Here is a 16,512-nt window from a genome sequence, read left to right on the forward strand (position 1 = left end):
GCCATGCCCATGAAGGATAACCTCCAGCCTTAGCATCAAGGAGAGATTTGGATGGTAATATATGCTCTTCATAAAATCTACTCCAAATAGAATCTGGGTCCTTCCATAGTCTGTAGGTGACTTTGGCCAAAAGGGCTTTATCGTGAAGGAGGGATTCCCTGAAACCAAGCCCTCCATATTCCTTGGATTGGCAAAGTCTCTTCCATGAAATCTAGTGTATTTTCCCCTGCTACTGCTGTTCCCCCCAAAAGAAATTAGCGTAAGCCTTGTTGATTTGTTGATGACAAGCCACTGACAGCTTAAAATGAGAGGATGTAAATGTATGTAAGTAGAGAGCCGCCGATTTAATCAACGCTTCTTTTTCAGCTTGGGAGATGAGAAGGTTTTTCCGACTTTGGAGTCTGGAATGAGTTGCATCACCCTGTTCTTTATAGATCTGCATTTTGGAAGTACCAAACTCAATGGGTAAATCGAGATATCTTTTGGGACAACTACCATATTTGATCCTCATTATGCGGGAAAACCATCTCCTGAACTTTGGAGGAGTATTTGGGCTAGAGTCAAGTGAAGATTTATCAGTGTTATCAATTCGGCCGAATAATTCGCGAGTTATTCATCCGAATCGAATTATTTTGAATTTTATCAAAAATTCTGACGGAATCCGAATTAAAAATAAAATTTGGTAAAATTCACGATTTTTTCAAAAGTGAATATAAAACGCAAATAATTCGGACCGAACCGGATTAAACCGAATTATTCGGTCCACTTAAACAGTATTTAAAAAAAAAAAACCCAATAAGCTTTTTTTACCGCTTTTTTGACCGAATCCTTAAATTAATCAATCGAATTATTCCGAATAATTCTCCGCCCGAATAATTCCCGAATCCAAATATGCTAATTATGAGCACAACTAATAAAAATAGAGAGAGAAGAGGGGGGTCACCCTGTCGAATCTCTTGGATGGGATAACTTTTCCTCTAGCAACACCATGAATTAAAATCTGATATTTAACAGTAGTGATGCATTTCATAACCATAGGGACCCAATCCTTAGCAAATTCAAAAGCTTTAAACATCCTTTCTATAAAAACCCAACTCATCCTAACTATCATAAGCTTTACGCATATCGAGTTTAATAGCCATGAATTTTACTTTCCTCTGTTTTTCGGTTTCTGATGTAATGGAATAATTGATGGGATGTGAATACCCTATAGTGATTGGGTTAAATTTGAACCGAACTCGGTGAATTGGTAAACCAAAACCCTGATTTTGAGTTTTGTTTTTGGGTAAATCCCTGATTTTGAGTAACCCAATAGTTTTCCCAAAAAAATGATTCGACAAGACAGAGCCCATTTATTCTGAAACGTTCGATTAGAATCAACAAAAAAGATCTCCACCTTAGAAAGGGCCGTCTCATGTGAGTCTTATCTCATGGAATTACTATTCTTCTAAACCTTAGGGTTTTTTTTTCGTAAAACCTTGTAGGGTTTCTTCGCGAGCCCGATATATAAATAATAGAAAGCGAAACCTCTAAAAGTTCTCTAGAAGGTTAGAGACGACTAATAGTGGTGCGTAACCTCTCGTTCTTCGGGGCAGTGGCAGAATGACGACTTTCAGGGTAAGCATCGCTTCAATTACTGAAATGTTGTTCTTTCTATGAGTGTTGTTAACCAATTCTTTGAAAATTTTGGAGTTCTTAGTAATGCTTGTAATCGTTGAGCTAGGATTTTCTTCAGCTTTCAGCAGAATCAATTCATGGATTTTATCTGATTTCTGTGAAATAGTGTTAATTTTCATTGAGTTTTGTTTTCGTCCAGTTTCACCAGTATCAGGTGGTGGGGAGGGGTCTCCCTTCCGAGACAGATGAGCATCCGAAGATCCATAGGATGAAATTATGGGCAACAAACGAAGTTCGTGCCAAATCGAAGTTCTGGTAAGCTTACTCTTTTTTTAAAATCCTAGTTATATTCATGAATTTCGATTGCGCTGATACAAGGAATTCGTCGTTAATTTTATGGATCATACTTCTGTTATTGCCTTACAATGTAGGTATTTCTTGAGGAAGCTGAAGAAGGTCAAGAAGAGCAATGGACAAGTCCTTGCCATCAACGAGGTTAGTTCCTTTCCCTACACTCACTGCAACCCAACTATTGCTGGGTGGGAGCTTTTAGATCACTTGGATTTTGTATTTGGAACACTAAATTATCATGCTTTACTAGGAGTCGTGTCTTCATGGATGCTAGTCTATTGTTTTTTGTAACTCAATATGGATGGTAATCTTCTGTTTTTTGAAACTCAATAAATGTGATTTAGTGGAGATATTGTACACCAACACTTGGTTGAAACTTTGGTTGTGCCTTTTCAATGTATAATGATGGCATTGCTTTTTGTTTCAGTAGAAATGGAACTTGATGATTTTGTTTAGATGTCGGTCTTGGTTGCTTAAAAGAGCAATTTGTCAGGCTGCATTTGCCCTTGGTGAGGTTTTGCTTTGGCCGATCCAATGTGTCTTGCATTGACAAGTTAATGTGTACCCAATTTCACCCAGCCTTACTTGATGTGGCAGCCCTCAAGGTTTTACATTTTTTCATCATGTTTTATTTAATTCAGGGAACTGCCCTAGTCATTAAATGTGAACAGAAAATTAATCCAGTGAACATAAAAAATGGATATTTTGTCTCTTTTGTTGCCCAAGTTCTTTCCTCTTGTAATAATGCAAATCGTGCTTAAAGTTATGTGGGAAATTCACTTACTTTTTTATGCACTTGGGGTTATTCTAATTTTTTTTTTTAAACCCTAAATTATTGTGTTGGTAATATGCTAATAGCTCAAACTTATGATTTTTAATATTTGTAATATTTGTACACTTATCATTTATTGCTTTCTTTTTTTTCTATCCATATACACTGAAAATAACAATAAGAAGAATGACATTTATGCAATGCAGTTCATCCGAATCAATTTCCAACAATGTATTTTGAATGGACTTGGCTTGTCATGATATTCAGTTTTGGATGTTCAACAAAAAATTAGATATTCCAAGTATCATTGCATAGGGGGGAGCATGAATATGTTGTCTTGTATGCTTGCAGGTTTCTGCTATATGTGTTCAATTGATATTATTCTAACCTCCAATGAACCCAATCTGCATTCTATCATTTTTCCTAGCATTCAAATAATTGGTGTGCATGCAAATAAGTGCTATGGTGGATTTTGGTAGTACGGCAATTTTGGCTGCTTCTGGAAAATGCCATTCATGACAATACTTCAATATTTCATCTGTTGCAGTTCTACTGTATGTCAGTTCTGTTGGCGTTTAAACAAGCCACATAAAGTGACAGTATGACTAAATACTACTTGGGGTCCAGCTTAGGCTTTTGATGTCTCTTGACAAAATTGAACAAGCTTTATTGATTTGCATGGTGGGATGGATGTGTATGAGTAAAACTTAAATTGGGTGTTTCTGTTTGTTGCTTTGTATGTAAATATGTAATGAGATATGGTGATTTACTGAGTGAAATTAGACTTGATATCTCTTACATACACCTTCCTGCTGCTTTTCTTGTGGCCATATTTTTCTGTCTCAAGTGGATTTCAAAGTGCATTTTCTCATATACTGTTTTCTATCTTAAGTTGTTACGATTGTATTCTTATTCGTTTCCAACTACAGATTTTTGAGAAAAACCCAACCAAGGTCAAGAATTATGGGATTTGGTTGAGGTACCAAAGTCGGACTGGGTATCACAATATGTACAAGGAATACCGAGACACCACTCTTAATGGTGGTGTTGAGCAGATGTACACTGAGATGGCTTCTCGCCACAGGGTAAGGTTTCCATGCATCCAGATTATCAAAACAGCTACCATCCCAGCCAATCTTTGCAAGAGAGATAACACAAAGCAGTTCCACAATGCCAAAATCAAATTCCCTTTGGTGTTCAAGAAGGTTAGGCCACCAACCAGGAAGCTCAAGACAACATACAAGGCATCAAAAGCCAACTTGTTTATGTAATGAAATCAGGATCTTACAATTGAGAGAAGTTTTGTTTTTGCATTTGAATTCTTTCAATGTTACTGATTTATATTGGTTCATCTCTTACCTTTTCTCAGTCTTGTTTTTGAACCATTTGACACATGATTTTCTATTGGATAATTTTAATTGGTGGGCTCAATGGCAATTGTCCTCTGGTGCATTTTTTATCGTCTTGTGATGAACCACCCCTTCCGTGTAATCTCTCTCCCAAGTGAGGGCAAGATGTGTGTTGGATCCGGCCGGATCTGAATAATTGGGATGAGTATCTGGTATTATTGGTCATTAAAAATTTCTATATAGTAAACCCCTCCTCTCTCCCCTACACTCCCACCCCGCCATCATCTCCCCAGCATTTTTATTTTGTTTTGTAATTTTGGGTAGTGGATACGCTCCCTGTTTAAAATTTCTGTTTCTTTGGATTCCCTTTGTACCTGCGTCCTAGCTTGCCTTAGAAGATCTCACATCTCTCTGTGATCTGTACTACATCATCTTCAAAGCACAAGTGCAGAAGGGCGGACTTACAACTTAAAGTTGTTTGCATATCTCCATGTTTCGAGGCAGCAGCTGATGTGATAACTTTAAAAGAAATTCTGGGCACAAGAAGTTCTATTTCTCTCTCCCACCTTGGCCCTTCATACTCTGGCTTACCCATGAAAATTCTCTCCCTCCTTCCTTAATGTGTTTGGAGGCGAGATTTGACCCTAAAACCAAGCAACAAGCCTAGTTCCTCACCGTTTATGCTTTCTTGCACCTTCAGTGTTGGACACTTTACTTCCAAACCCTAGAGAAGAGTTTTCACTTGTGGTACAAAGGGATTCAGAATCCAATTTGATATTAGTGACTGAATTTTGGTCTGGGATATCAAAATTTTGAATTTGGTATTTACGGTCCAGATGGTGCTAGTCATTCCAGGATATAGTGGAAAGTATAGTTTTTCCATTGCACGGAAGTTTGATGGGCTTATTTGTTTTTTGACAAGAAGATGTTTCTTTAGTTCTTCTGCCCTGACCATGACTAAAACATAACCTCATCCTTCCAAAACGTAACCATACTCATGAACCATATTAATATATACAAGAAAGAAGTGGTGCCCATTTAGTAATCCTAAGAAAGACATCTATGATTAAAAAAGTCTAAAACAGAATGGTTAATCAGAAACTGATACCCACTTGAAGACCCAACCTATAGGCCAAGATAGAGCTGCAATTCCAATAGATGCACCCCATTGCCCCCAATTCAATCTCTCTTTGTTTGCATACTTTTTCATAAATTCCACCATCAACACTTGAAGAATAAGTGTCATTCCCACGATCCCCACAAACATTTGGTTCTTTTGTATCCCCTCAAATATGTTCTTCTTCTCCAACTTCCTTGCATTGAACTCATTGTAGACTTGGCATAGGACAAAGGTATTGAAGATGAATGTGTCCTTGATCTTCTTTTCCACACCAAAGATGGCCTCTCCATTAAACTGCAGAATCAGCAAGATTGTTACTTGATATAAGGCTTGGGCAATGATGTTCCTCCACATGACTTTGGTTATAAATGGTTCAGTTTGACCAACCGGCGGCATCTCTAAGAGCTCCTCGGTGGGATGTTCTGTGGCCAGGGCCAAAGTTCCCAATGTGTCCCTGATCAGATTCACCCACAATAGCTGGACTGCCGTTAATGGGACTTGATCGGAGGAAACTGCAGAAACAAAGTTGATCACAAGGGCAACAGCATTCACTGTGAGCTGAAACTGGATCAACTTTCGAATGTTGCTGTGCAAACACCTACCCCACTTCAGAACAGTGACTACTGAATTGAAGTTATTATCCAAGATGACAATGTCTGAGCTCTCCTTTGCCACTTCTGTGCCTTGAATTCCCATTGAAAGCCCGATGTCTGCTTCTTTTAGTGCAGGTGTATCATTAGTGCCAATTCCAATGACTGCAACGATTTGACCTCTTTGTTTCAAGCACTGTACCATCTGTAGTTTGTCACGGGGAGAAGATCTTGCCATGACCCGGATGGTATCCACCTTCTCCTTCCTCTCTTCTGTAGAGTAGTTTCGGAATTCTACACCTTCCACCACTGCTCCATTGTTCAAATCTTCATCAGCTCCAAGTATTCCACATTCAATGGCTATAGCTTTTGCAGTGAAAACATTTTCGCCAGTGATCATTTTGATTTTAACACCAGCCTTTCTGCAAACTTCCACTGCCTCCCTTACCTTGGGTCGACATGGGTCCTTCAAACCCACTAGGCACAACAAGAACAGTCCATCTTCTTCAAGCTTGTGGGTAGCATTTCCAATTTCTTCCACTTCTATGATCGGTTTGTAGGCAAAAGCAATGCATCGAAGGCTCTTAGCTGCCATACCTTCAACAATTTTCTCAAATTTCATCCTTTCACCTTCATTCATGGGTTTTGCAGTCCCTGTTTTGCCAAGGTAGCTTGAACAGAGAGCTAGTATAATCTCAGGAGCTCCCTTCCAGTGCACACAAATCCCCTTCTTGCCTTTCTTTGTCATCAAAACTCCACTTCTCTTCTTCTCTGAATTGAAGGCTTCAACATGGAGAACTGTGCAACTCTGCTTCACTTCCTCGACATCCATACCCAAATCCAACACAGCCCAAGAGAGAATGGCTTTCTCAGTTGGGCTACCAGAAAACTCGGGCACAGCTCCTGAGTTAGGCTTATAAACACTGCCAGTTGTGTTCAAACTAACTCCCTCTTGCAGCAATTGAAGGACATTGGGTTCTATCACCTCGAAAGCCCCATCAGTAACTGCTTCTTCGCCAACCCAAAACTCAGTGACCTTCATCTGGTTCAATGTGAGGGTACCAGTTTTATCTGTACATATGGTAGTGACTGAACCCATAGTCTCACACGCTGAAAGTTTGCGAAGCAGAGCATGCTCAGCCATCATTCTGTTCATAGAATAAACCAGAGTGAGAGTGAAAGCCAATGTCAAGCCTTCTGGGATGGCTACCATTACAATTGTGTCAGCAGCAGAGACGATACCTACCATAGCATTCATCACATCATAAAATTTGGTCCTTCCACAGAACCCGCGGTTCCCCTTTTCATCTTGTGTGTCCCCACTGAAGTAACGGACCAGCTTTACAACAAGAACAATGAAAGCAACAATCAAAGTAGCATTCTCTATATATTTAGTGAGCTTATGGAGGCGAGCTTGTAATGGGGTCTGCTCCTCTGTTTCACGGCTAATTGAATTCATCATTTCTCCCCAAATTGTGTTAATACCGACAGAAGTCACAAGCATTCTGCAGTACCCATCAGCAACCTTGGCTCCAGAGATCATGAAAGGGTTGTCATCATTGATGATGTCCACATGGTCATTCTCCCCTGTCATGCTCGACTTGTACATTTTCAAGGAGTGACCATCTAAGAACAACCCATCTGCCGGAATCTGATCACCGATCTTCAAAAACACAATTTCCCCGACAACGATGTCAAAGATAGAGATCTGTTGCCGTCGTCCGTCTCTGATGACATCAACCCTAATGTCGTTGCTTTTGCGAGAGAGCTTTTCAAACTGTCTCGATTTCTTGAAGTTACTGATTGCAGATACAAAAATATAAAGAAAGACGGCGAGAGATATGCTTCCATTATCATACCACCCATGTTTAAGCCCATCTTCTTTGATGCTCAACCCAAGAGAAAGAGCAACACGTATCAGAAGAATGAGAATTATGGTGTTCTTGAAGTTCTTGAAGCCTTCTAAGACGAAATGGAAGAACCCTTTCGCAGGCGGCTTTTGATAATCATTAGAACCAAATTCATTGAATCTGCGAGTAACATCTTCGGTGCTACCATGGATTCCATCCTCGCAATCAACATTGAGAGCAGCAGCAACTCCATGAACACCTCCAAACTGATCAAGAAGTTCTAAGTTCCTCTCCTTTACGAGGGCAACGAGGCTTTTGGGGTCAATAATGGAGAAAGGTGTGGAATCAGTATAGTCGTGATCATTAATGTCAAGAGCGGTGTAAGAAATCGAACGGGAAACGGAGAGATGAGTGAGAATCTGATTTTTCCTCTCGCTGAGAAGAGAGAGGAAAGCTTGGGTGGAGCAGATGGCTTTGAAACCCAAGCGCCATCTCTGTTGAGGGGAATAAGAGAGATGGGTAAGAATCTGATTGTTCCTCTTGATAGGAAGAGAAACGAGGGCTCGAGTGAAGTAGATGGCTTTGAAAACCAAGCGCCATCTCTGTTGAGGTTTAGTGAGGGTGAGGGTGGTTGCCTCCAGGAACAAGTTCGTGGCGAAGTCGAACTGTGTAGCAGAAACAGAAGCAGAAGCAGAAGACATCTCGATGAAAGATAGGGCAACGATTTACCGCCAGTCCCATCGTCGTTTTATATCTCAAACCCAACCACTAATTTCAAATAAAAAAGGGACCGATAGGGAAATGGAGTAAACATTATACCTTATTTCTGAGTAATCTATCTTGTCTTAGAAGCAATCCGTGTGGACCCTACCTACAACGAAATTGGGGAATGGAATATTAACTTTGGACGGAAGGGGTAATTACTATTGCTGCCGACAACTAGTTTATATTCATTAGAGAAATTTATATCCACCACTCCTCGCGTTTGTTATAATTACATAAACCCCCTCGTGTTTCGTTTTTTACATTTAAACCTAAAAGACTGATGCCGTAACACAAACGTTAGTTTAGAATGTAAAATGACCAAAATATCCTTTCACCCTTTTAAAACATTAAAAAAAAAAAAATCCCCAAATGCCCTGCCCTGATTAATCCCCAAAGCCCTCTGCCCTAACTGGTACCTTCTCCAACGAAGGAGAGGTGCGCTACGGCGTGGTGGAATAGAGTTCGGCAAGATCGATAGCCTCCAGCGAAAAGCAAGTTCTCTCCGGTAAATCGAAGGTATGCGGTATTTGGTTGGATTTTTGTCCCCATCTCCTAAAATGTGTGAGGTATCCTTGTCCTTACTCTGAGAATCGCTGCATATATATAGGGTTTTTGTTTTTTGTCCCCATTTCATGGAAGTGTGAAAATTGTCTTAGAATCATTCTCATGTCATATGAATGATGAAGATGATTCTTCCTACTCTTGTGTGCTTGGAAACTCAATCCGCTTGGAAAATGGTCCTTTTTTTTTTTACCCCTTTGTTCTTTTGGGGTGAAGAGAAGCAATTGAGGTCATGTGATGTCTTAGAATCATTCTTATGTCATGTGAATGATGAAGACACATATCGCACAATTTAGGAAGAAATTTACTAAATTTCTTTACTGTTTATCTGTATAGTTAATAGAGCAGATTACTTTACTGTTCATATTAGTTTTTTTATCTTAGTTTCTTGCACAATTTAGGAAGAAATTTACCTGATGAAGAGACTTAAGACTGCAGTTGAAATGCATGCTATTGAGGAAAAGGTTTTGTCTTCTTCAAAGTTTTTTACTAATAATGCACTTGGGTTGTTTGTTGTTCTTTTGTGTAGCATGAGAACCATTGGTTGTGCATTTAAGATGATGTTTTTTTACTGATAACTGGCCAAGGTTTTCTCTTGAGTTGTTAGGTTTGCAGGCTGGGTAGATGTTTGTGACCTAGTCATCATCTGAGAGCTGGTGCCTCCATGTTGACTCTCATCCCTTTGCTTTCTATACGGAAATCAGTAAAAAATAATTCAATAGTGGAGCATGCAAATACGTGAATAAATTTTCAGTTGTAAATTACTTGTGAGGAGTCATACCTTTGTGCCTCTTGTTTTCTCGTTGTTCGGTTCTTCTCCTCCTCGAGGACATGTTCTTTTGTTGTGGCCTACTAGATTACAAATATCACATCTGACACTTGATGATTTCTTCCTGAAGTTCGTAGCAAGTCCCTCACCAAATTCTCTTTTACTGAGTTTATGAGGTATACTGAGCCTCTTTTTAAGATGTGGATGCTGAATCAACCTATGAGAGTCTTCAACTACTAAATCTGCCAATGCTGGTAGTGGTTGGATGAACTCACTATATGCTTGAAGGTATGTGTTGACACTGTAGTATGGACTGCAATAAGACTCCAATGACCCCCTGGTGTGTGTGATAACTGCTGCTGCATGTTTACATGGGAACCCAGTATAATCCCACATCCTACAACCACATGTCCTCTCTGTCAAATTGACCACAACTCTCCCACCATAGATATCCACCACCTCAAATGCATGTGTATTAACTTGATACACAATGCATTCCCTTGCCTTCCATTGGACCTTATCTAAATGTTTCTTCATATCAGGTGTGACCAAGCCACCAACTCGGTAGTTACAACCCCTTTGACAGTTATAAAATATCATTTTTATGATTTTCAGCATTATCTCATCAATTACCAATGTAACAGGCTTGTCCCTCACATCTGATATCCAGTTGTTGAATGACTTGGTCTTGTTGTTGGTGGTTTGAAGACTCTTTGCTTTAAAATCAAATGCATGCCTAGCTCATAATCTTGTAGGAACCCCCATCATCTGATTATATGCATCATCACTAAACTCTTTGATACATTTGATTTCATGCTCAAACTGGAGGAAAGTAGTTGCTGATGTTGCTGTCGAAAAGTGTTTCTTAAATAGTTGTCTTGAAAAAGTTGACTTGAAGTTCTGGTACATATGTCTCACACAACATCTCTGATGAGCATAAGGGAACACCTGTGTGATGACATCCGATAAACCCTACAAAATATAAACAATGTTAAAAGTCTTTTAAATATGATGTTGAAGATAGAGTAAATGGCAGTTGCTATAAATTAATAATAAGTACCTTTTGCCTGTTTGACGTAAAGGTTAGAGCTACTCATTTGATGCCGGTCTAAGGGCGTCATGTAAGACTTCAAGGAAAGAACACCAACTATCTTTGCATTCAACCTCCACAATACCATATGCCACTGGGAACAATTCATTGTTCCCATTAGATGAAACTACTGACAGAAGGATGCCTCCATATCTACCCTTTAAATGGCAGTCATCCAGACCAATGAATGGTCTACAACCCTTTAAAAACCCAGTAATACAAGCTTTAAAGCTAACAAACATTTTCTTGAATACCTTGCTCCCTGACATGTCATGACTTTCTTTGTATTGTATCTTAAAAAAATACCCAACATCTGATGTAACACCAACTTACCATATGTAGGTAACAGAGCATAGGAACCTTAATGAGTACCTTGTGTCATTTCCAATGCAATGATACTTGCCCGGTACACCTTTATCCAAGGGGGTTAATCTTGTATGTTTCATGTAAGAAGGTACGCATGGAGTCTACATTCAAAGATGGATCAACCTTAAGATGAGGAGCAAGCTTTTTTGCAATCCAAAGTCATGTAACACTCTTGAATTCTATTGACAAAATACAAGCAGGCTTTGGGTTATAAGACTTGATCATAAATGTCTTTTCATCCTTAACCCCCTTCTTATCATCCACTGGTGAAGCATGTACTCTCCAGGTACAATCAGGTGCCTTGCATACTGTAGTAACCCTGATTTTTTCGTTCTTAGGTTTCAATATATCAAAACCTTCTTGAATGGCAAACTATTGCAGAACGACATGAAAGTGATTCACATCATCATATGTATTCCCTACTGCAAGTGTTACTGTATCATCCTCAACATCATCATAATCATCATACTCGAATTGATATTCAACCACATTTGAATTATTTAACACATCATCATCTACATCACAATCCTCATTGAGGATGTCATCACTTTCAGTTTCCTCATCCAAAGACTCATCATTTTCATGTAGTCAGTCTTCATCACTTGTAGAAATATTTCGGGTATGAGTTAAATCATCTCCCAAATCATCAATATTACAATTTGTCCTTCCTCCCATAATAGAAGATACCTGAGGGACTTCTACTGATTCATCTGAACTGTCATTTACAATGATAACCTCAATTTCTTCTCTACTAGGGACTACATCAGGTATTCTGGTTGATCCATCTGTGTTAGCAGAGTTGTTACTCATAGCCTTCAATCCACTTGTGCGAGCAACACTTGCACCAGTGGATCTCCTAGGTAAAGCAACAACATTAGCATGAGCTTTGACATTAACCTTGCTAGGAGCGTCAGCAGTAGCATCAACAGTGGCACTATCACGATCATCACTTCCTGCTAGTACTTGTATTAGCTATACGTATCCCTCCACCTCTTTTAATAGGCTGTTTTTCCCTTCTCTTGCTATCTGATTTAGTCTCCACATGCCGCTGTCCCCTTTTCAATGTTCTTATACCATACCCCATTGGCTGACCAGCTGAACATTGTGCCACATCTCTCACTCCCCTGTTATTTGTTTCTCTAAAGACAACATCACTTGAGTACCTGTCAACTGTCCACTTGTCTTCTGGTAACTAAGGTTATCTTCAAGGTCATACACTACAAGTTTGATGATATCTACCCTATCTAAACCAAACAAGCTTAACATGCTAACATCATCCGTCACTTGCATATGCACCTCCAGAGAGATCTCACACTTGACTTTAAAAGTCACATTATGGCCTTCCGGTACATGGTTAATGACAAAATTGTATATGTCACAGACCATGTTTATGTGAGAGTAACGGTCCGGATCAACAAATTTTATGTCAGTTCTTCCACACCAACTAAACTGAATAGGACACTGCACAATCATTGCTGAAAAAGTTACATATTAAATAGTCATCAAATTATAGGAAGAGAAATGGAGGGTAGAAGATTAAATTGATACAAAATCAAAAAGGTGTCGGAGGGGCATCTGCCCCATTACTGCTACTCCAATACTCATACCTTCCCTCCCTTCCACACATATATTCCACAAGAAAACCCTAAGTAACCCACCAAAATCCCAAAACACTCACTCACACTGTAAGAACTATCCCACCAAAATCCCAAAATTAAAAGGAAAAGAAAGAGAAAACTCAATCACTCACTCACACTGTAAGAACTATCTTGAAACCTCAAAATCAGCACTAAATTAATCAAGAACATAAAAACCCATACCACAGAAAAAAAAAAAAAAAATTGAAAAGCTACTTCAAATTCAATTCAGGAACTGGAGTTGATCCTCTTCGATTTTCACTTAATTTGGGATTTCTCTAGTCAAACTAACTCTCAGAGAGATCCCTTGTATTGGAAATATCTCCATTACAGAGCAGACATAGAACTTTAATGGCACCACTCGATCACATAAAAAAGTATCATTTCATGCATTACAGATGCACAAAGAGGAGACTCACCGATTTCGTCGTCTGCCAACGCCGGGAATCATAGATGCACAGAGATTCAACCACCCCTGCCAACCAATGCCGGAACAATCCTGATAAAAAATGCAGCACTCTGTTTTGCCAGGATCACAGTCGCTCTTTCGCCGGAACTACCTACAGTCAGTGTTGTGCCATCGCCAGAACAACTTGTCTTCATTGGAGTCTATTCGTGCCGAATGGCAGAGAGGAATCAGAGATTGGTTTGTAAACCCTAGCCCCAATTTCCTTTCGTAGGTTGAAGGGTATTATGGGGATTTAAAAAAATGGTTCAAGTTAACGGAAAAAATTCAAACCAGTGTTACAACGTTAGTTTTTTGGGTTTAAATGTAAAAAATGAAACGCGACGGGGAGTTATGTAATTATGACAAACTCAAGCAGTGGTGGATGTAAATTTCCCTATTTATTAAAATTCCTCCCTCTTCAGATTTTTTCTCATAATTCCTTACATTTAAAATTTTACATCTCCTTCTCTCTCATCTTTTTCAATACTTATATTATCCTTTCTTTTCACCTATTAGTTTATCTCCTTTTAATTAATTAATTAATTTTATATTTTTAATAAATTTTTCTCTCCTAATCCTCTATTGGATATGACAAAAGGCAAACCCTGCAGGCCTGCACCACCCTCCTCTCCTCATTTTCACATTCCCCCAATAGGAAGATGAAAGAGCATGTATGCACCCCACCACTAAGGCTGCTTTTGATAGTCATTCAGTTCCAGGAATGACAATTCATGTTAAAAACAAAATTTCAGTTTTTGTGCTTAAATGTCGTTTAAAAAAACATGGTGTTTAGTGAACATGTTTCAGGAACAATTACCCTAGTTTTCACTTTTTTTTGTATTTTGAAAGAAACGAAAATGACGGAACAAGGTTTTGTTGTTTTATTATTTAACGTTTTATTCTGTTTCTTTATTTTCATAGAATGAAAAAATGTTAGAAAAATTAGAAACTTTTTTCTAGATGACCATCAAACGCAGTCTAAGTAAAAAAGAAATTAAACTTCTTCACCACTAAGTAAAAAGGAGGGATGAAATAGTTAATAGGTGAAAGGGAGGATTCCCTGGACATTTAAATAGAGTAGGGGAAAAGAAGATTTAAAAGTTTAAATGTAGAGAAAAAAAAAAATCTGAAAGATAAGAAAATTTAATAAATATAGACTTAAATGCAGGGGGAGTGATAGTATTTACGTCATGAAATCACATGACCGGAGAAATAAAAGGCACAAAAGATAAGATCAGAGGAGAACAAAGACACACGGCACGACTAGTCATCCCTAAAAAGATTACAACAATAAAGAAGAAGGATTTTGAATAGAGAAGAGAGTTAATGCTGAGCCTCAACGAGCAAGCGGGATGGCCATGCCAATCCAAGTAGAGCAAGTAGAACCCTAATGCGCCCACTTTTCTCTTTATTTATTTATTTTTTCTCTGGCTTAGACTTCGTCAAGGAGACTCGTGTATCACCAAGGACCTTAAGTGGGTGAGGTTGCTTGTTCGGTTGAGCCAGTACAATATTTTAGTTGGTATGTTAGAATCAGATGTCCTTGTCAGAGTTAGGGTATGGTTGGCGATGTGTAAGGAATGTCAGAGATGGAGCCGAAATGGTTTCTCTTCTTAGCGTCCATGGGCTACGTCGGTTCATAATTTCTAGTTAAATGCCACGTGGTGAGACAATGATAATGTTTTGAGAAAGGGCGTAGAAAACGATATGCTGACAAAGGTGTGGTGAGTAGTATGGATGTATAAATTCATCTCATGGTAGATGCTTGATGATGTATGGTGCATGGAGTATAAGGTATTTATGATGTTTTGGTGGTATGTACAAGTTATGGACATGATGGTGTTATGGAGGTATGGTGATGTGGCATTGAAGCATTGGGCTGCATTGCATTTGCTAACAGCACCACATGGGCACTGCATTTGGCGCGGCGAGGCCACGGCCAAGCATGAAGGATCAGCTCGCACAGGGAAGCAACCCAGCACGGCCATAGGCCTGCGGCATGGAAGTGAGATGGCACGGCATCAGCGCCCATGGGGTTGGCCATGAGGCAGCGGCTTTGTGTGCCTGCGCGCACAAGGGACAGCCAAGTTTATAGAGTTGCTTGAGTGTTTGAGGTTTGAATTTTTTCCAAGTCTTGGATATCTTTCCATGTGTTCACGGTAATGCCTCAAAGAGGCTTCTTAATTGAAGAGACACGGCAAGTCTCTGTTTCCTTTTTGGTCCATAGTGGCGTTTAATAATGGCACAGGGGCCTCAGATGTTAATTCATGAAGTTTGGTTGGTCGCTGGATAAGTATATCTGCTTACAAATTTGTTGACTTCTATGCCATCTTTTTCAGTTGGGGAAATACAACTTTTCTCATGGGGGATAAGGCTGCGTACATTTACCTTTTCCAGACCCTGCATAGCGGAAGCCTTGTGTATTGGGACACTCTTTTTTTGCTGCATTCGTAATGGTCATATTTTTCCACGGTGTCACAAGGTTTACCATATTTGGCCATTCTGAAATTTTGAGGCTGTTCTTTTGTGTCATTTAAGGTATTACAGCAGCTAAATTTGCCTCAGCCACATCAAGGATTTGGATCCTCTCCTTAACGCCTATCGCCCAGATCTTGCCATAATTACTTGGGCGAGTGACACATGACGAGGCAAAATATATTTATTTTTTAAATTTGTTCTTTCAAGATGAGAATTCGCCATTCCCCGGTGAGAATTCAATGGTGTTTGCACCAAAATAGATTCCTTTTGCACCTCCCATGCTAGAACCCATAAATTTATCTTCCCCCTAATGAAGAGGAAGGAATGGAAGATAAAGAAGAAGAGAAGTCTGCCGGTGTAAGTTTTGCAGGAGAAAAAGTCTACCACCATTGATTTAATTATAAAACTTCATTGTTTTTCAACTTCTTGATGCAGGAGCCTCAAATGTCCATTACAGAGTCTGATGAAAAAAATAAACATTCTAATATAGGGTCCCAGCTATACGTCATTTGTATTTAATAAGATACTATACAGCTGACATCTAAGTAAGTTGATGAAAGAATGAAGAAGAAAAGAAAAGAATATTTGATGATGATTAACTATCTAATCCCAAGCTATATGATGTGAAGAACACTGTAACCATTATCTGAGAGAAGGTAAGTGCCTACCTAGCACAGTTGGTGAGTTGTGGTGAACAAAAAAAAAAAAAAAAAAAAAAACCATGCTCATCAGGAGGTCTTTGAGTTCGA

General features: G+C 39.2%; 2 protein-coding genes across 2 annotated transcripts; one reads left to right on the forward strand and one right to left on the reverse strand.

The window, feature by feature from the left end:
• The first annotated feature begins 1,459 nt into the window (after window positions 1–1,459).
• LOC122075746 (60S ribosomal protein L18a-like) lies at window positions 1,460–4,171 on the forward strand. Its single transcript, XM_042640891.1, has 4 exons — window positions 1,460–1,617; window positions 1,817–1,932; window positions 2,049–2,112; window positions 3,670–4,171. Exons 1-4 carry the CDS (start codon window positions 1,603–1,605, stop codon window positions 4,009–4,011), a joined length of 537 nt encoding a protein of 178 aa, XP_042496825.1. The 5' UTR covers window positions 1,460–1,602; the 3' UTR covers window positions 4,012–4,171.
• Window positions 4,172–5,047: 876 nt separating this feature from the next.
• Window positions 5,048–8,400, reverse strand: LOC122077429 (calcium-transporting ATPase 12, plasma membrane-type-like). The gene has a single exon (XM_042643373.1). The coding sequence runs from the start codon at window positions 8,348–8,350 to the stop codon at window positions 5,180–5,182; it is 3,171 nt and encodes a 1,056-aa protein (XP_042499307.1). The 5' UTR covers window positions 8,351–8,400; the 3' UTR covers window positions 5,048–5,179.
• Between the last annotated feature and the right edge of the window lie 8,112 nt (window positions 8,401–16,512).

This window comes from Macadamia integrifolia, chromosome 4 (assembly GCF_013358625.1).
Source record: "Macadamia integrifolia cultivar HAES 741 chromosome 4, SCU_Mint_v3, whole genome shotgun sequence".
In the NCBI taxonomy this organism is placed as follows: domain Eukaryota; kingdom Viridiplantae; phylum Streptophyta; class Magnoliopsida; order Proteales; family Proteaceae; genus Macadamia; species Macadamia integrifolia.